Here is a 20,904-nt window from a genome sequence, read left to right as displayed (position 1 = left end):
TTTCAGATACAGGTCTGGTAGAAATGAAGCCTATTTTTTCTCCCCGGCCCAACATACTAGTATAGGACAAGTTCCTGAGGCTGCTAAGATGAATGAGACATAGTCCCTACCCCTAGGAGCTCAGATAAGAACAAAGATTTGGGTATCTTAGGAAGTTGTCATTCTAATTCCATTAGAGATTCATCTTGGCCAGAAGCACACTCTTTCACTGAGAGAACCTCCTTATACGTCAATGTTTCTATTTATGAAATAAGAAATCATACCTGCTATCAACTAAAATGTTCCTTTTAATATGCTCAAGGATTTACAAAATATTCTAGAGCCCTTGGCACTATGTCGATACAGAGTGTTATTCCTATTATTAGTGGGTAATAGGTACCACTACATAGACATTTGTCTAATGCTCTGTGCATTAGTAAAATGACTTCATTTGGTAAGGTGACCTCAAACCAGCTACCACAGCACAAACTGATGGGGGCTGGGGTACCCAGGTGTGGAAATATTTTGAAGTCCTGATTCCAGCTTGAGTTGTGCTAATAAGAAAAATAACTACTAAATAACAAGAAAAGTAGAAATAGAGTAGAAATTTAGTACCAAAACATAGGGTCAGGAGAAACACATGGGTAACAATCACTGAGTGAAAGAACGCATCCAAACTATTAGGCATATTGTTTTTTGTCTCCTGATATGAATTCAGGGCTATATGGCTGTTCAACAGTTGCCCAGCTCTATCCCAAGGCAGGTAAAGCTTCCCCTGGGCAGAGTGTGCATTGAACCAAATCAACAAACTCCACGGCTGCCTCCCATGGGAGACCCTAGACGTCAGAGGGGCTCTGCTTAGCATGCCACAGGAGGGCTAAGCAAAAAGAGAGTCTAGTCAAGGCTCTGGAAAGCCCTGTGGAGTCTATGGGGAACAATAAGAATGCAGAATATAAATGAAAGCTGCAGGCTGATGGGCCCATTAGGAATTAGGGCAGTCTTTGAAAGGAATCTGCAGAGATGATGCAAAACACCAAGCATGTGACCCAAATCGTGGCAGGGCATATTGGAGAGAGAGGGGAATGGGAATGAGACATTTTCTAATCTGATTAGTCTGAAGTTTCTCCTGAATGTCGAGAAGGGTCACTGCACAATTAGAGGCAAAGTTAGACTGAACGTGGTTGGCTTAGTGGCTCAGAGGGATGACCTCCTTGAAGCTAAGCTGGGGTCAGAGGCACATGTGTTCTGAGACTGGGAGGACTTCGAAGTGAGTTGTGGAATAGTCTTTCTGCCTTTAATGTCAAAAGGCAAAGATAAAACAGTCTGCTGAGAGAATGAGAGGATGATGACTTGGTGGCCCCAGTATTCGATAAGAAACATCTAGGTCCTCCAGAGGCCAAGCTCCCACATTCTGGACTTTCCAGGACAACTCATCCTTGGGGCCATCAAAAGATAATCTAATAAGCACCCACAGCTTCCTGACTATAAAACAGCTTAAAATGTGAAAGGCATTCAGATACAACTGTTAAAAACAAGGCTTCCTTCCTCTGTGTAGAAGAACACAGGTTTCTTCCAGTTCATTTCTGAGTCAGAGTATGTGATCTATGGATTCTGACTTAAACTACTCTCCTAGTTACCAATCAATACTTAGAACCAGGGGCAGTGCTGGGTACGTTACGTATGTTATTTCAATTCATCTTCAGAACCACTGGGAAGTAGGTATTGTTATCTCATTCTATAGGTAAGGAATATGAGGTTCATGCAGGTCAAAAATCTTGTATTAAATCAAACAGCTAATTAAGTAATTCAAGATGCAACAATGCACTGTTTGTTTATAGGTGGTAAATCAAACAGTTTAGAAGTAGGTCTCTGCATCTGAACAGATCACACATCAAGTTACAAATCTTCATTACAAGGTGAGAGGCAAAAAGAGAAACATAGTGTTGTGAGAATCCTTAGGAGGAGATAATCATTGCCAGCCAAGCAAATCCAAGAGGACTTCATGGATGTGGTGTTACTTAGAATGAGTTTTTAAAGGGAAAGCAAGTTTTCAGAAAGTGAAAAAAATTGGAAGTTACTTTCTACTGAAAAAATAGTAAGAGAATAGGCAAAAAAATTGGGAAGGCAGGAGGTATCTTTGTGAATGCTGACTGGCCCATTTGGCTTGACTATTGGGAATGGGAAGAACTTTGGGAATGTGTTAACTGTAAAGAACCTTAATCCCTAGGTCTGCCTACTTCATCTCAGGTCCTTTACACCAAGATGACCTACTTATCCTTCACCCTCCTACTAGCCAGTTAAAGCAAATAGAGCTGATAGCATAGAAAATAACCCCGTATCAACCTAATGCACACCCACATACAAGTGGATTGGCCTCTTCTTTTTTTTAACCCCCTCTCAAAAATATGTTTTTTAAACTGATTTGAGAGAGAGAAAGAGGGGGGGGGGGGACATTGATGTGATACAGAAACATCAATCTGTTGCCTTCCATACACGTCCCGACTGTGAATCGAACCTACCATGCCAGTCAGGGATGGCTCTCGTCTTTATTCCCCTCCTGACACCTTGTGTCCTAGTTCTCCCACATGGGATTTTGTTTTATCTGTTCCTTCTGTTTCTTCATTTGTCTCAGATGAGGACTCCCTACTCCAGACCCTGCTTGAGAACAATGCTCCACCTGACAACCCCCTAAGCTCCATGATGGAGAAAAAGAGTTCAAAACTAAGGAGTCTGGTCTTTCTTTGAGAGCAGAGAAATGGTACAGAAGGTCTGTGAGTAGAAGAGTTACATTATATTTTTTTCTCTAAGGTATTTAGCTGTTGTATGTAAAGATAGCTTTTAAAATTAAGAGACTAGTGGAAGAAAGAACAATGTGGAGACCCTGAAAAAGTTAAGAAGAAATGTGGATCAGAACAAGTGAAGATAGTGGGAATGGAGAGGAGAAGCAAGCAGGAAGGAGTAGAACTGTCAATATAATTTACTGGCTATTTAGACAATAATTCAAAATGGTCAGAAGGAGGGGGTGTGCCTTTGAAAGGTCCAGGATTTAAATGATTTGATTTAGAAAGCAGTTCACCATGCTTTCCTTTTGCAACATTAGAAACTCTATGCTTTACATATGGTGCTCTAGCAGAATAGAGCCCTGTGTTAATAACACTATATCCTCTTATGGCATATCTTTAGCCATTAGGAATTACTGCTTTGAAAAATATTCTTTGAGCCCAGACAGCATGGCTCAGCAGTTGGGCATTGACCTATGATACAGGAGTTTGCAGTTTGATCCCCGGTAGGGGCACATGCCTGGGTTGCAGGCTCCATCCCTAATAGGGGGTGTGCAGGAGGCAGCCAATCGATGACTCTCTCATCATTGATGTTTCTATCTCCCTCTCTCCCTCTCTTTTCCTCTCCCTGAAATCAATAAAGATATATTTTAAAAAGAAAAAGATTCTTTGAATTTTACATCTAATACCCTTATGACCAATAAAGTTGTACATTTTCATTTTGCTCCACAAACCTGTGTATATGCAAGTGTGTCTTAATGGTAAAAAGATAAAATAATAATTCATAATAAGCTCTCTAACATTTAAAATCATAACTAACTTTTCCTTTTGTAATAGTTAAATGGAGGTGTGTCATCAATAATATAATGAAAACAGTCAAGGGTAAGTCAAAGATAATTAAAGGTAAATGTAAAACCAGAAATAGTCTCCTAAACAAAAACATAAAGAATAATTCCCATGAAAAATGCAGATCTCACTTACCTGGACACTAAGGCTTCTAGAAGATCATCAGTCAAAGGTAACCTGGAGGACTTGCACAGTCTTCTGATGTCTTTGCTGGGTAATACATTTTTTCTGGATTAAAACAAAATAAATGAGCTTATATATACTTTGAGTCTCTTGAGTAACAGTTGCATGCTACAGGAAAGAGAATACATTGTATTCTAAAACTGTGCACATGAGAATAAGTATGAAAATTGGTATTGGAATTCACAATGAGGAAAAACAGTCATATTGTATTTCATCAACTTTTTCCATTTCAGGAGTCACCAGATTCTGTCCTTACAAAGGTCTTTCCATCAAGATTCGGATTCTTGGTGATAAGTAGCCTATTAAGGCTGCAGCCACGAGTGTTGCTCTAAGTAATCAATATGCATTCTTGACCACTAGTCAAAAATGGTTCTGATATTTGAAAACATCTCTTAATTTGACAGGCATCTAGATCTTCTAACACAAGTATTATATCACTTGAGGGTGTTTTTCTAGTCTTTTCCTTTGACCCAAACCTTAGAACCTGGAAGCCCCAGCTGGGGCTTTAACATTCACCTCAATTTTGTCAGATGTTTTCTTCAGAGCAACCTAACAGTAATTTTCCCCAACCTGCTGGGGGGACAGAAATGCTTGCCCAGTGTTCTCACTCAGCCAATGTTCTTCCAGGCAACATTAGGGCCAAAAGGAAAAAAAGGTGGGTTTTTTTCTTTACAATGAGGTTATAAAATTACAAGAGAAAATTTATGTCTAGAATTGAAGCTTGTCGGATCTGGAAAAATCTCAGAGATGTCTAACTAAGCAGCCCCATTATTCCCAAAAGATGTTCCTTTAGTGAAGGAGGGCTACATTTTTCACCCTGAGGAAGGGTTACTCAGGCCACATATCCTCTGGGAGGCTCAGGGAGAAAAGATTCAAGGAAAAATATTTTTATAAAAACTCAACGAGAATATATTATTGATTAGGAAAAAATTATGTTCATTATTAATATAAACTATAGGATCTTCAAAAACATAGGGTATGCAGCTGGCTACATGGGTGCAGACTTCAGGTTTGGGGATTGAGGGAAGGGGTCATCAGGAAGAGAGATGTCAGTGGAGTGCAGTAACAAAGTCAGAATATAGTTACAACTAAGATTTTCTAACTCCAGATGAGTACTCCCCCATACTATATAAGGTCTGTGGGTAAGATGAACAACAAAACATATTAAGGTGGGGCTCCAGTTGTTTATAACAACGACTTAATAAAGCTTAATATAAACATGATAAATGTACTAGAAATAGATCATGCTGAGATTCATTATTTTCAAGAAAAAATAATTTCAAAGAAACTCTAAAGAAAGCTTACTTGCAAATTCCCTGTTCTGTATATTACAAAAGTCCCTTTTATGAAACCTAGTTATCACTAAAATAATGTAAGAAGAAAAAAATCTCAGAATTAAACCTTCTAACATCTTAATTTGCTGTTTCAGCTGAAATCTTCTAGAAACAAATTAAAAGAAAATGCAAAAGAGCATCTTATTCTTTTGAAGATACATCAACAAACAAAGCTCACCATCACTATGAAATATTTTCACCCAAATATTCTCCAAAAATGATTTAATGAGGCTTTGCTAAACAGTAGAGTATGATGAGACATGTTGATTTTTTTTCCTTTTTTGATAAAATATAAATTTCTTCATTACTCAGGTTCACAGAAACTTAATTTATTAGAATCAGTAAAAACTTACTTTTCACGATCTTCATACATACAGCAAGAAATGAGTCTTTCAAAATTCTCAAAAAAATTTTTCTTGAGCTGTTCATGGGCCATTGCAAGTAGGAGATTCCCATCTAGACACGGTTCCTCAGGCGCCCCATAGTGACGTACAATGGTTATAAATTCTTGCTCTGTGAGTTTCCCAACAGTTATACTCATCAGTATGTCTCTGTAAAGAAAATGGAAAAACACTCATGAAATTATATTTAAGAATATTTTCCTTCTCTTTCTATGAAAAATACTCAAATTCCATTTTACAAAACTTGTACCAACTGCATAGAGGACCAGTGATTATGTTTCTTTAATTTATCTACTTAACTTTTGAGTGGCAAGAAAGTACCAGTGCTAGAATAGAAAACCATAAGCACTATAGCTTTAATAAAACGGCATTTTGCCCAGAGTCAAAATCCTACCAGATAATAGCCTGCAACCAGGAAGTAAAATTTTAAAGTCCTTGAATGGTGAAAAAACAACACTAAATATATGATTTCATTAAATGCCTATTAATCTTCCTTTACACAAAATAGTAACACGCTTGGGATACTGGTTTCCCAGGGTATAAAATCTATCAATCAGTAAATGAAAAAAAGTGTTTTGGAGATGGGGAAAGCAATTAAGCACATTTCTGTAGTAAAAAGTAAAAACTAACATACCCTGCCAGTGAAAAAAGTAATGAAAAAAAAAACGTTAACAGTGAAAAGAGCTGTGTAAGGGTAGAGTTGTCTGAGTCTTTAGAAGGCAAATGGCATTGAGATTATTTGGCAGAGCTAAAAGAAAAAATAACAACATATTAATGATGCAGATTCAAAGCCCAACAAATAGGCTGAATTATTTTTTCTCTATATGAAAGCTATAAATCATGCAGCATGCATTAGAGAGAATTACATCAAAATACTTAAAATTCAAACTCAAATGATGATTCAATGAATAAACTTCCATCATCTAGAAAACTTATTTACTGGAAATAATTCAGTTCCCAAGAATACCAAATAAGTGAAGAAATACAAGATTTTATGTGCTCTTCTGCCGTAGACTGAACTTTCAGAATAATGGCTTTCAGTCCTTTTATATATTTCTTGTCATTATCACTATCATTTAAGAATTCTAGGTTCTCCTAGTCAAGAATTTCCTTAGAGTGTAGGAAAGCCCAGTTATGATGTTCACCTATTTGAAGGAACTACATTTCACTTACATCCACTTCTCAGGGTTTCTGGGGTTTTCCTTTTGTTTTTTAATGGGAAATGAAGGCCAAATTCAACTAAGAAGACTCCACAACTTCAGCGTCAGTTTAGGTAAACCAATTAGTAATTCTGGCTGGGGGCTCACTGTGTGGAATGTAGTAAAGTCACTTTGGCATCTGAAATTTTCAGAGTCTATAATCAAATAGGACTTCTCAAGCATACAGATGAGCTCTCAAAACCATCAACTGAGAGGACCACTTAAAGAACTGAGTAAGAAAGCTTGCCATTCATCGAGTACTAGCTATGTACCAGGTTCTGGGCTGCCAGGTACCTTTGGCATGGATCATCTCATCTGGATTAGAAGCTAGGTACTACTATTAACTTCATTTTACAGATGAGAACACTGAGGCACAGATATGTTAAGTAATATGCCCAATGTCACAAAAGTCAGAATGCAAACCCTTGCAATCTGGCTCCACAGCCTGTGCTCCTGTATACTACTCTGTCCCCTTCTGTTGGGACATAGAAGACAAAGTGGCCAGGTAGAGTAGGTCTCAGTCAGGGAAAGCTTCCTAAGGGTAGTGGGTTTTGAACTAATTTTTTACAGACATGTGTTCCCTTTACCATGCAAGACCTCTGCTTTGAGGGCTATCACTGAGCAGCATAAATAAAAGAAAATAATTTCAGAAACCCTGAGCCACCAATCATCTCTGACTGAGGGTTAAATGACCATGAAGTAACCACTCCCAGGAAAGCCCCGACTCATTTAGAACATTGGTCATGGAACAGTCAGTCATGACATATACATAAAATGGAACAATATGCAACCATGAAAAGTGTGTTTACTGGTATGAAAGATGTTCATGCTATGTTGATAAATGTAATACGATCCCAGTGAAACTGAAGATAGTAGTACATATATATTCATAGAAAAAAAGACTAGAAGGGTACATGCTAAAACATCTACAGCATTATTGCTGATTGCTGATAGATACAGATAGATGATATAGATAGATAGATGATAGATAGATGATAGACAGATAGATAGTCTGCTTTTTCTAAATTTTTGTAATAATCAAATATTACTTTCACTATCCAAGAGGGAAAAAAACAACAACACTTGAAAGCTTTTTCCTTTTAAGGGTAGAAAATGGTGTGAAGAAGTGGCATATACCCAAGGACCAGGGAAAAGAATGTACAGCAATAACTAGAAACTTTCCACACACCTTTAAGTAAACTTATTCTAGCACCACCAGGTCATAAAAGTTCATTTTTCTTTTCATTTGATAAACTGAAATTATCCTGGCCTTACTACAGTTAAAATTTATATCTGCTAGGTTTCTGTATGCTTGGGCTTTAAATGGCTCAGTATTCCACAGCTTTCCACGGCTTTATGTGAGAATTTCAAACAAGTTCCCCCAGACTTAAAAGTGCCCTTAGTCATGTAGGACAACAGGGGGCCCAGAGTAACAGCCTTGTGTGGCAGCTGCGCTCAAGTGAGGCAGGTCCCTGCACCAGCGATCCCAATCAGAAAGTACAAGCCTTGTTTTGCAGAACTCAAGAGGCTGCCACCACTTCCCCTGAGTTTGCCACATGCACCTTCTTTAGAATTCACCCAACCCTGTCAATCTTTAATGGGTTTCACCACAAAATAGGAATTTTATCAAAAGGTGTACACTCCATTTTTTTATTATGGTAAAATACACATAAAATTTACCATTAGTGACAGTACATTCACAGTGTTGCATGATTACCACCTCTATCTAGTTCCAAAACATTTCATCACCCCAAAGAAGCAGTCACTCCATTTTCCTCCTCCCCAATAGCCCTCTGACCACCTGGCAACCACTAATTTGCTTTCTATTTCTATCAATTTGCAAATTCTGGGTATTTCATATAAATGGAATCATACAGTATGGCCTTTTCTGTTTGGTTTTTCTAGCTTAGCATAATGTTTTGATGTTCATCCATGTTGTAGCATGGGTCAGTATTTCATTCCTTTTTATGGCTGAATAATATTCCATTGTATGGATATACCACATTTTGCTTATCCATTCATGCATCAATGGACATATGGGTTGTTTCCACATTTTGGCTGTTATGAATAGTGCTGCTCTGAACATTCACGTACAAGTCTTTGTTTGAACACCTGTTTCCAATATATACCCAGGAGTGGGATTCCTGTGTCACATAGTAATTATGTTTAACCTATTGAACACCCACCAACTTGTTTTCTGCATACTCCATTTTTGCTTAGCAGCAGCTACAAAAACAAAGCCAACTTCCATCAAACATAGCCCTTCCTCATCTAAACCTTCAGAATGAACCTGAAATAAGGTCTGAGAGTAAAGTCTGATCTTGGTACTTCCTGCCCAACCATTTAAGGGAAATAAAAATGCATTTTAAAAAGCAGCTGTAATTGTATTGATTTGGTGTTTTGTGATTACTATTGCTAATCTTAAAGATTTGAATGGTGCCTAGCCGGGCGTGGCTCAGTGGTTGAGCATCGACCTAGGATCCAGGAGATCGGGGTTCGATTCCCGGTCAGGGCACATGCCCAGGTTGTGGGCTGCAGCTGATCAATGACTCTCTCGTCATTTATGTTTCTATCTCTCTCTCTCCCTCTACTTTCCTCTCTCTGAAATCAATAAAAATATATTTAATTAAAAAAAAAAAAAGATTTGAATGGCAAGTCACCTTTGCCTTTACTCAACATTGCACTACATTCCTGATGCTAATATTTTATATAGACCATTAAAATATTTTTTAATTTTATAAGGGATACTGCCATGATTTTCTCTGTTTTTGTAATTAAAGTCATAAGACTCCAAAAAACAATGCCAAACTGCTCTAGTACATTGAGGTAACTGAGCAGAATTTTGAAACATGAAATGGGCCAAACAGTTTTATGAGACCTAATTCCATTAAAGTAACCCAGTCAAGTAATGGTGAACAAAAACTTAAATTTAACACTCTGAATTTCAGGGTATTTTCTTACATGTTGAATTGTTAAAGTCAAAGCAATGTCTTTTGAATAAGCTAAAAAAAAATTAGTTTTGATGTAAACAATATCTCAAGAGTGTAAGCCTTGGGCTCTAAGGCTTAGAAGACAATCTGGTTGACTCTAAATTAAACCAAGCCACAATTTAGATGACAATTTGGTAGCACCCTTTATCATTTCCTTCAATTTGATATTCATCAAACAAAATGTGTTTCTCATCCTCTAATCAGAAGCCTGGCACACCTGCTCAAATCCTACATTCCCCTCAGGCGATTTCTCTTACGCCTGTCAGCCTAAGCTGCTCATACAGAGCAGAAAATCCTGCCTTACCATCACTTATATCCCAACCTGGCATACTGTTGGGCTAGTATGTTGCCAGATGGCAGGCAGTGGTAGAGGTAGATGGTAGGATATGTGTCTGAGGAAGGAGAAATGGAAAGATACATCAGAGTGGGGCCAATACAAATGTTTAACCAAACAGATTTTGCTACCAGCTTAATCATAATTTAAAACCATCTATAAAGGTCTTCAATCTCACTGTAGAAAAGCCCATATGGCTACTTAGGCTGGATACTCCCCACCTCTAGAGAGTACATTTATAGACTTATGGTATAAATGGTGTTCTCTGGAGCTGTGTGACATGATGGCCTCACCAGAGAAGCCAAGGAACTCCAGAGAAAAAGGAAAAAAGAGATCACTATAGACTATAAGAAAGTCATCTACTCCAACCTGTGTCACAAACCTGTTTGCAATTGGGAAGTGGTGTGATTTAGTGGGGAAAGTGTGAGCTTTTGAGTTACACAGTCCTAGATTAAAATTCCAGCCCCACTAATTTGCTGATAAATGGGAACTCTTGTAAATTAACTTCTTTGAGCCTCTGTTCCTCATCTGTGATATTGGTCAAGACCACCTGCTTCATAGAATTTTATTTTACCACAGGAGTCAGGGTGATCCTGTTAAAATGTCAGTCAGATCATGTTATATTTCTGTTCAAAACCCTCTGAGGGCTTACCATCTTTCTCCAAGTCTCATGAATGACATACCAAACCCGACATCAAATGTCCTCTTTTCTGCTATCTCTTGAGGCTTGCCACCTCTCTTTCCCTCTGCACCCACCATACTGCACTCCTTGTTCTTCTTCATATAAGCCAGGCATGCTCCAACTTCAGGGTCTTTGCACTTGCTGTTCCCCCACCTGGAATGCTCTTTCCCAAAACGGTTACATAGTCTGGTCCTTCACCTCCTATAGGGCATCTTCTCATTTGCTCACATGTCATCTTCTCCTTGAGGCCTTCTCTGGGTTTCTCATTTTAAAAACTGTGACCTCCTCTCCCTACAAGTCTGTCTTTCCCAAACCCCCTTCTCTGCTTTCCTTTCCTCAGTGGCATACATCATTCTCCAACCTAGTATACAATTTCCTTTCTTATTTTGTATATCCCATTTATTCACCACCACTCCCAACTAGAAACTAAGTTCCACAAAGGGCAAGGCTATTGATCTGTATTAACTGCTGAATCCTCAACACCTTAAGTAGACTCTGGCTCATAGTAAGTCCTCTGTAATAAATAGTTTGCTGAATATATAAAAAATGAGGGTTAAGTTAACAAGGTATGAAAAACATTTAGGATAGCACCTGAACTATAAACAATAAATAATAGCAGTTTTTATTATTCTCATTATTACACAGTGGAGATAGTTTCAAGTTGTACTACACTGGAAGTTACTTCTCTTAAGCATGTTTATTTTGAAAAAATATGGAATATTGTTGGAGGAAAACAAGATGGCGGCGTAGGTAACAGCTGCACCCGCTGCCTCCCGCAACCACATCAAAATTACAGCTAAAATACAGAACAACCATCACTCAGAGCCTCCTGAGATCTGGCTGAACAGAAGCCCTACAACCAGGGAGCTGAAGGAGCATCCAGACTGGTAGGAGGGGCGGAGACGTGGGCGGACAGGGGCTGAATCATAGAGACGAGGCCGCAGGCCCACACCCGGTGCCCCTGTTGAAACCCAGGAGGGAATCTCTGTGGTGGGGGTTTCCCGGAGGAGGGAGGGGTGCCAGCCCCACAGCAGGCCCCCAGTCCAGGGTGGAGAAGAGACGTCCCCACAACTCCAGGCTGTGAAAACCAGTGAGGACTGTCACTGAGGGTCTCGGAGGCTGCAAAAGTCCCAGGCAGCTCCTCTTAAAGGGCCCGCGCATGGACTCACTCGGACGCGCTCCCTCTGAGCCCAGCACCGGGCAGCAGCTTGAAAGGAACCTGGGACACTTGGGGAGGAACTAACCTGCCTGAAATCCGAGCGAGAGGTGGAGAAGCAGCTTTCTCCCAGAAAGAAGAGCTGGCAGAGGCCATTGCTCCTTTGGCGAGTCCTCCCCGCACACAGCCAGCAGGCAGGTGCCATATTTGAATCACCAGCACCTGACTCACACCTTTGGCCCCGCCCCGTGATTCTCGGAGCCCCTGCCCCTCCCCACCTGCAGCTCATCCAGGCCATTTCCAGTGGCTTTTTTGTGCAAGTGGCCTCTCTAGCCTCATGCTTAGGACTTTCTAAAATCTCTCAAACAAGCAGCAGCTGCCCCATATGGCTTGATAAGGGGCCTCAGGCCTGGCACTAGCGGCAGCCTGCATTTGCTCATAGCTTGGCTTCTCCTGGACAATGCCACGCCCAGCACAAGTAGCAGCCAACTATGGTTTGCTGTGTAGCTCATGCTGGGTGGCCCTGGGCAAGGCACTGAGTGGCACAGGCTGACTTTGCACCTCCAGGGAGACCTCAGAGACAGTGCACCTGGTGGTGAGACTGGACCATGCTGGATTACAACCCTACCACATCCACAAGTGACACACTCAAGGGGCGCACTTGGTGAACACCAAAGCTCCACTGAAGTAAATCCTGCTCCAGAGGGGTGTCTCCAGCACAGCAGCTCTCTGGTTGTAGTAGCAGCTGGTCCTCACAGCTGATTGGTCTGGGGGTCAGTTCCTCCCAGTGACGCCAAGAGCAACCGAGGGCTCAACTACAACAGGACAATGCACACAGTCCACACAGGGGAGGACCTAGAAGGCCCAGCTCAGGTGACTGGAGAGGCTGAGCCATTGGACCCTACAGGACACCTACTACACAAAGCCACTCTACAAAATCCAGGAGACATAGCAGCTCTACCTAATACATAGAAACAAACACCAGGAAGCAGCCAAAATGTGGAGGCAAAGAAACATGTCACAAAGGAAAGAACAAAAGAAATCTCTAGAAGAGAAACTAAATGAAATAGATCCAAGCAAGCTAACAGATACAGAGTTCAGAATAATGGTTATAAGGATGCTCATGGATATTAGTAAGAGTATGACGAAAATAACTGAGAAAATCGATGACATAATAAAGTACCAATTTGCCCGGCCGAGTGTGGCTCAGCGGTTGAGCATCGACCTGGGATCCAGGCGATCAGGGTTCGATTCCCGGTCAGGGCACATGCCCGGGTTGTGGGCTCGATCAATGACTCTCTCATCATTGATGTTTCTATCTCTCTCTCTCCCTCTCCTTTCCTCTCTCTGAAATCAATAAAGATATGTTTAAAAAAATAAATAAAAATAAAAATAAAGTACCAATTTGAAATGAAGGCTACACCAACTGAAATGAAGAATAATTTACAGGGAATCAACAGTAGAAAAGAGGACGCTGAGAATCAAATTAGCAATTTGGAACATGAGGAAACAAAAAACATACAACCAGAAGAGCAAAAAGAAAAAATAATCTAAAAATATGAAGAAAACATAAGGATCCTCTGGGAGAACTTCAAGAGGCCCAACATTCGTATCATTGGGGTGCCAGAAGGAGAGGAAAGAGAGCAAGAAATTGAAAACCTATTTGAAAAAATAATTACAGAAAACTTCTCCTACCTGGGGAAAGAAATGGACTTTCAAGTCCAGGAAGCACAGAGGGTCCCAAACAAGAGGAACTCAAAGAGGCCCACAGCAAGGCACATCATAATTAAAATGCCAAAGGTTAAAGACAAAGAGAGAATTTTCAAAGCAGCAAGAGAAAAGCAATTAATTACCTACAAGGGAGCACCCATACGACTGTCAGCTGATTTCTCAACAGAAACAGGCCAGAAGGGAGTGGCAAGAAATGTTCAAAGTGATGAAAAACATGGAACTACAGCCAAAAGATTACTCTACCTAGCAAACCTATCATTTAGAATTGAAAGTCAGATAAAGAGCTTCTCAGACAAGGAAAAGCTAAAGGAGTTCATCACCACCAAACCAGCACTACAGGAAATGCTGAAGGGTCTTCTTTAAGAAGAAGCTAATGAACAAAAGAATCTGATGAACTAAATAGATCCAGAGACATTGACGCATGTAACAAAAGATCATATTTCAGAGGGAAGAGGGAAGGGGGGTGGAGGGTGGGAAGAGATTAACCAAAGAAGTTATATGCATATATGTATACCCCATGGACACAGACAATGATGGGGTGAAGGCCTGGGGAGGCGGTGGGAGCGAGGTGGAGGGGGTCAATTGGGGGGGGAAATGGGACACCTGTAATACTTTCAACAATAAAGATAAATTAAAAATATATATATATTAAAAATAATAATAAAATAAATAAATCACACAAAAAATATGGGATATTTTTGATGACTGAAATCATATAAAATTTATCTGCAGAATATAAAAGGAAAATGATGCACTTGTGCATATTCAGGATTAAGTCTGAAATGATAAAGTAATAAACGCCAGGTGTGCCTTCCTTTATATAATGGATAATATTTGAGAAGCTGCACAAATGTTTAATTCTTAGAAATCAAATGAGATATCCACCTTTACCCTCTATTACATAGCAGGCAATGGCACCTTAAACTTTAGTTTTAAATTCCTCTAATTTGTCAAATTCTTAATGATGAGCAAGCACACTGACCCTGAAATAAGTCCTTTGTAAACAAAAGAATCTTTTGACAGTATAAGTAATTACTGCCAAATCATCTGCTTTATAAATTGACTTTCTGATATATTTTCTCAAAGAGAAGTATATCTGCATTGAAAAGAACTGACCCTGTTTTCTTATTCCAAATAAATGTAAGCAGCTTCTAGATTCCTCTGTTACTGCTCTAATCTTCATTTCACATCAAATACTATGGCTTTTCCTGTTTTGACATGTAGTGGAATGTACATGGTAATTTTGATTTATTTAGTTTGAAATCTGGTATGTCTTGCTGTACTCAACTTTGGGGCTATTTAAGTGTAGCCAAACAAAATGAGATTTTTCTCATGCAGTTAAGAATAATTGCTATATGTTATTAACAATATTCTTTGTAGAGAAACCCTTTAAAACACTCATCTATAATTTTTCTACAATTTGGTACAATATGCATTTAAACAAGCTAAGACAACAGTGGGGTTTTTTCTTTTTTAGTCATGTCAAGATTTTTGATAACAACAAATGATGGTGCTTAACTTGCAATGTGGGCAGAAAGGAAAGAATATTCTTTACAGTTATAAGCAAAGTTATTCATTTTCTACCAACTTCTTTTCCATTAACACCCGTCTTGTGTTCAAAGATTATTTGTTTCCAAGAAAAGTTCACTTGTTTGGCCTTCTGTTTTTAACTCTTTCTCACTGGTTGCCAGATGTTTTAGAGGCCATGCTGAACCCTCCTACAAGGGAATGTGGGGGTGTGCCTTACATGGAGGGTGACCCCATATAAGCCCATAGGTGTTTACTAATCATTAAGTAGGCTCAACACAAGATCAGGCCTGTGCCTTCTGGGTGCTTGCAATCAACTTACTAACCTCAAAACTTGCTCATATAAAAACATACAAAAATATATAATACGATTCTTAATTCTTTCTGAACACACTAAAATATAACATTTATTAGCTTTACTCCATTATATGAAGAAAACATTTCTAATTATGCAGAATTAATGTATAAAAGAAAAAAAGAAAGAAAAACCACACACACTCCCACCAAGTAAACATTCTGGTATACTTCTTTGCAGTTTCTTTTCTATGAATGGGTATTAATTGCCCTTTTTTTCTTAATAGTTGTAAATATACTTTACAGTCTGTTTTTTCATATAACTAACATATTTCATTTTATCACATATTATTCTAAAACCAAAATGCTAAGCCATACTTTTCTTCTTGGATGCTTCATAAGCTTCTCTCAAATTTTTATATAAATAATATCACAATGAATATCTTTATGTATAACCATTAGTCTGTATTTAAAATTACATCCTTACATCTCCAAAGAGGACATACAGATGGCCAATAAACATACAAAAAGATGCTCAATGTCACTAATCATCACAGAGATGCAAATTAAAATGACAATGAGGTACCACCTCATACCTGTCAGAATGACTACCATCAATAAATCAACAAACAACAAGTGTTGACCAGGATGTGGAGAAAAGGGAACTCTCATGCACTGTTGGCTGGAGTGCAGACTGGTTCAGTGACTGCGGAAAGCAGTATGGAGTTTCCTTAAAAAATTAAAGATGGGACTGCCTTATGAGCCAGCAATTCCACTTCTGGAAATATATGTGAAGAAACCTGAAATACTAATCCAAAAAAATATGTGCACCCTTATGATCATAGCAGCATTATTTACAATAGCCAAAATTTGGAAGCAGCCCAAGTACCCATCAGTAGATGAGTGGATAAAAAAGCTGGTTTGTTCAGTGGTTAGTGTCAGCCCACAGACTGAAAGGTCATGGGTTTGATTCTGGTCAAGGGCACATATCTCGGTCGCAGGCTCGATCCCCGGCCCTGGTCAGGGCATGTGTGGAAGGCAACTAATCGATGAATCTGTCTCACATTGATGTTCCTCCCTCTCTCGCTCTCTCTCTCTCTCTCTCTCTCTCTCTCTCTCTCCTTTCCACACTCTCTGAAAAGCAATGAGAAAAATATCCTTGGGTGAGGATTAAAAAAAAAAGGCTGTGTTAAGCCCTGGCCAGGTGACTCAGGTTGGAGTGTTGTCTTGTACACCAAAAGGTTGCTGGTTCGATTCCCGGTCAGGCACATACCTAGGTTATGGGTTTGATTCCCAGACAGGGTAGGTACAGGAGGCAGCTAATCAATGTTCCTCTCTCACATTGATGTGTCTCTCTTTCTCTCTCTCTCTCCCCTCCTTTCTCTCTAAAAATTAAAAACAAAACACAAAAAACAAAAAAACATATCCTTGGGTGAGGATTTTTTTAAAAAAACTGTGGTACATTTACACATTGAAATACTACTTGGCTATAAAAAAGGAAGGAAATCTTACCTTTTGTGACAGCATGGACAGACCTAGAGAGTATTGTGCTAAGTGAAATAAGCCAGTCAGAGAAGGACAGATACCATATGATTTCACTTACATGTGGAATCTAATGAACAAAACAAACTAACAAACAAAATAGAAACAGACACATAGATACCGGGAACAGACTGACAGCTATCAGGGGGTTTAGAAGGCTGGGTGAAAAAGGTGAAGGGATTAAGGGGAAAAATTAAAGAACTCATAGACACAGATAACAGTATGGTGATTACCAGAGGGAAAGGGGGTCAGGGAGGCAGAAGAGGGTAAAGGGGGGATAAATGGTGATAGAAGGAAACTTGACTTGGTGTAGTGAACATATAATACAATATACAGATGATGTATTATAGAATTGGACATCTGAAACCTATATAATTTTATTAACCAATATCACTCCAATAAACTCAATAAAAATAAAAAATAAATAAATAAAATATAAAAACAAAAAAATAAAGTAAAATAAAATAAAATTATATCCTTCTAGTAGTGTCCCAGAAGTACAATTAGGTAGGCAAAAGAAAAGGACATTTGAAAGGACTTTGATACATGGTATAAAGTTGCTTTTACCCTCCCACCAGCAATGAGTGAGAGTCCACAGAAATGGATATTATAATTTTTAAAAGTGTTTCCTAATTTGACAGGTAAAAATAATGTCTCATTTTAACAAACCAATGATCTGATTACTAATAAACCTGAACAACTCTTACTTGATAAGAACTTATATTTCTTCCTTTGAGTTTTGTCTACATGTGTCACCTATGTATCCATTCATTCATTCAACACTAACTGAATACCAACTCCATGTCAGGCCATGTCAACTGATGGAAAATAAGAGAGAAATAGACTAGATTCAATCCCCAACCCTCTGGGATTAACCCTAGAGTTAATCCCAGACCAGAAGGAAAGCAAAGTCAACAAAGTAGAAAAAGGGCCACAATAAGAATATATCCAGAAGTTCAGAGAAAGTACTCCTCATCCAATCTGGCATGTATATTACACATAGGGGGAAATCCAGGAAGGCCTCACAGCAGAAGTGGTAGTGGAGCAGACCTTGAAGATAAAAAGCAATTTGCCACTCAGAGAAGTAGGGCAGGTAGGGGAAAGAGGTTGGGAGAAATGGAAGAAAGAATCATATCCTCAAAGATACAAGGAGAGTAAGAGGATGGTACACCTGAGGAGCTATCCAAAGTATTCTTAACAGAGCTATCAAGTTATTTCTCAAGTGCTTAGTGTATGGGAGACATTGATATAACTGGTTCATATGCATGAACTCATTTAATCCTCACAACAATATTTTAAGTAGGAACTTTGATTATCCCCATTTAAAAATGAGGAACTAGGGCCCAGAAAGCTTCACTCAATTGTCCAAGGGCACACAGCTAATAAGTGGTAGAGCCAAGATTTGATCCCAGATGGTCAGGGTTCTTATAATAACTAGAACATAGGGAAGTTAAGCAAGAGATAAGTTAGAGAGCTGCTAGGTGAGCCCAATCATGAAAGGCATCCATGTGGGCCATGTCAGAGCATCCAGATTTTCTTCCACAGATGAAGATCTCGGAGGATGTCAAGCAAGGGAGAAATATGAACAGAGCTGGACATCATGGCACCCAGGAAGCAACACAAGGGTGGGCATGCCAGTGAGGGCTGCCAGGGAAGAGGACAGAGCTGAGAAAAATCAACTAGGATTGGATGTGTTTGGCCAAGGATGGTCCCCACATCTCTTATTGAGTGCCTCCGTGGCCATCATGGAGGCTAGCTTTGGACAGCAGGGGGGGATACCTTTTCTACTGAGATGAGAAAGAAGGAATGCAAAGTTGTGGATGCAGGGCCCTTGGGCAAGGTTTGTATCTTGGGATCTCTATATTCTTTATTATCTGGACATGAGGTTTTCTGCTATGAGGTTAGAAGCTTAAGAGTGAGAAAGTTTAAAACATCCATTGTGAGGAATGGGAAAAACTATAACTATAACTTGATCCATCCTTAACTGTTTCTTCATCCTTAACTGCTCACTGATCCATCAATTGTCTAGCCTGTCATCAGTTCTTTCTATTTCTTTGTCCCCATAGATGCTTTTCCTTCAGCTTATAGACATATTTATGTGTCTCCCAACTGGAAAGAGCAGCAAAACCCAGCCCTTGACCTTCTGCCTAATTAAGTCACCCCAGTGGCATCCATCAACCTGGCAGAACCAGTCTCCCGCAGCAGCCTTGTGACACCACCACTGACAGTGGTATTTGACAATATTCTGACACTTTGCGGACAAAGTAAGTGTCCCTGGGATTCTTGGACAACTAAGGGCAGAGGAGAAGGGAAGAGGTCTCAAGAGGAACATATTGATAATTCCTCGAGAGGAATTCCTGATAATGTGACCCATAGGAATTCAAGAATTAAATGGAAAAGTAAAAGAGAGGGGATCATATGCTGGCCTTGAGCAGGTGGAATGTGCCGTAATGATTCTAAGGACCATCAGAGAGTTTACATTTGTGGTCAAAACTGCTCCTGGGACTTTTTTCCCGTCATCTTGTTTTGTGTTTTCATGTTGCTATTACCTTCTATTGTTACTTGTCTTTTGCAATAAAGACTATACTAGGTTTCCTTTTATGTTCTGCAATTTTTTTCTAAAAAGGAACACTATGCACTATACTTGTCTTTATTTTTTCTCTTACTAATAGGTTTTAAAATTATAAAACAAATGCATCATGGTATGAATTCAAAAAGTATAAGTTATATAATGAATCTCTTCACCACCCCAATCTCTAGTCCCACTCTCCAGAATTTCCCCCCCCAGCTTTGTAGAGTTATAATTGACAAATTGTATATATTAAAGAGTATAACATGATGATTTGCTACACATACATATTGTGAAAAAATTATTAGGTTTCGCAATTCTATTTGGAATTCTATCCTGGTTAAGTTGAAATTGCCCTGAAGTATGTTAAACTTATACCTATCCAATTTTCAAAGATAAGGATGAAACATAATTTTACTCTCAAGTTGGAATGAGGAATTCAGCCCTTATATTCCCCCCTCTCCCTTTCTGAATCTTGGCTATTTTATCTATGGTATACACATGTCATCTTCCTTTTTAATTTTTCTAACAATGTCATTCACCTTTTGAAATAGTGTTTTATCTTTGAATTTAGATGTATAAATGTCTGTGTATAAACTGCTTTAGTGTTAAATGCTGTTCCAATTTTTTAAAATAGAGAACAGCTCCCTTCAATTAATTTTTATTTTATCTTCATTGTCTGGAATAATTTAATAAAATAATGTATTACTTTGAGTAATTTATTAAAGAAACTATAGCCAGGCTGGTGTGGCTCAGAGAATCCACCCATGCACCAAGAGTTCACTGGTTCAATTCCCCATGAGGGCACATGCCCGGGTTGTGGGCTCAATCTCCAGTAGGGGCATGCAGAGGCAACCAATTGATGATGCTTCTCATCGCTGTTTCTATCTCTCTCTCTGTTCTCCCTCTCTGTTCCCCTCTGTCTAAAACTCAATAAAAACATATTAAAGAAATTATATTACATCCTGTTTTCTTGAAGACTTAAAAACATTTCTACTGTTTCCGTGTACAAAAAACAACTTGTCCCCAATTTGTTTACTTTCAAAGCACTGAATATTTAATCCACTGTCTCCTTGCATTACCTGAGGCCATATCTTTCTGGTATTTAGGTCATTGGTTTTGCTGGTGGTGATATGGTTTTTAAGCTTTGTTTTGTGTATGTTTTGCTTTGATGTTTATAAGATTGTTACCTTAACTATAACCTTTATATTTTTACCAAGGTATATCTAGTGATCTCTTTTTTATATATTTTGCTTGGAACAGGGTGAATTCAGATACTTTTTTTTTTTTTATCTTTGAAAAGAATTGTTCTAAAACAATTATCTTTGATTATTACTTTGGTTCCATTTGTCCAGTT

The 20,904-nt window shown here is 38.9% G+C and overlaps 1 protein-coding gene across 1 annotated transcript in view; it reads right to left on the bottom strand.

The window, feature by feature from the left end:
• The window catches only part of EFHC2 (EF-hand domain containing 2), a 194,393-nt gene that overhangs the window by 24,948 nt on the left and 148,541 nt on the right, over positions 1-20,904 (bottom strand). The window contains exons 12-13 of the mRNA XM_016218528.2: positions 5,476-5,673; positions 3,741-3,833 (exon numbers count right to left, since the gene is read on the bottom strand). Coding sequence (XP_016074014.1) covers positions 3,741-3,833; positions 5,476-5,673 — 291 coding nt within the window. The remainder of the gene's footprint in view (positions 1-3,740; positions 3,834-5,475; positions 5,674-20,904) is intronic.

The sequence above is a fragment of the Miniopterus natalensis genome, chromosome X (assembly GCF_054644295.1).
Source record: "Miniopterus natalensis isolate mMinNat1 chromosome X, mMinNat1.hap1, whole genome shotgun sequence".
In the NCBI taxonomy this organism is placed as follows: domain Eukaryota; kingdom Metazoa; phylum Chordata; class Mammalia; order Chiroptera; family Miniopteridae; genus Miniopterus; species Miniopterus natalensis.
This window is presented reverse-complemented; position numbering and strand designations above follow the sequence as displayed.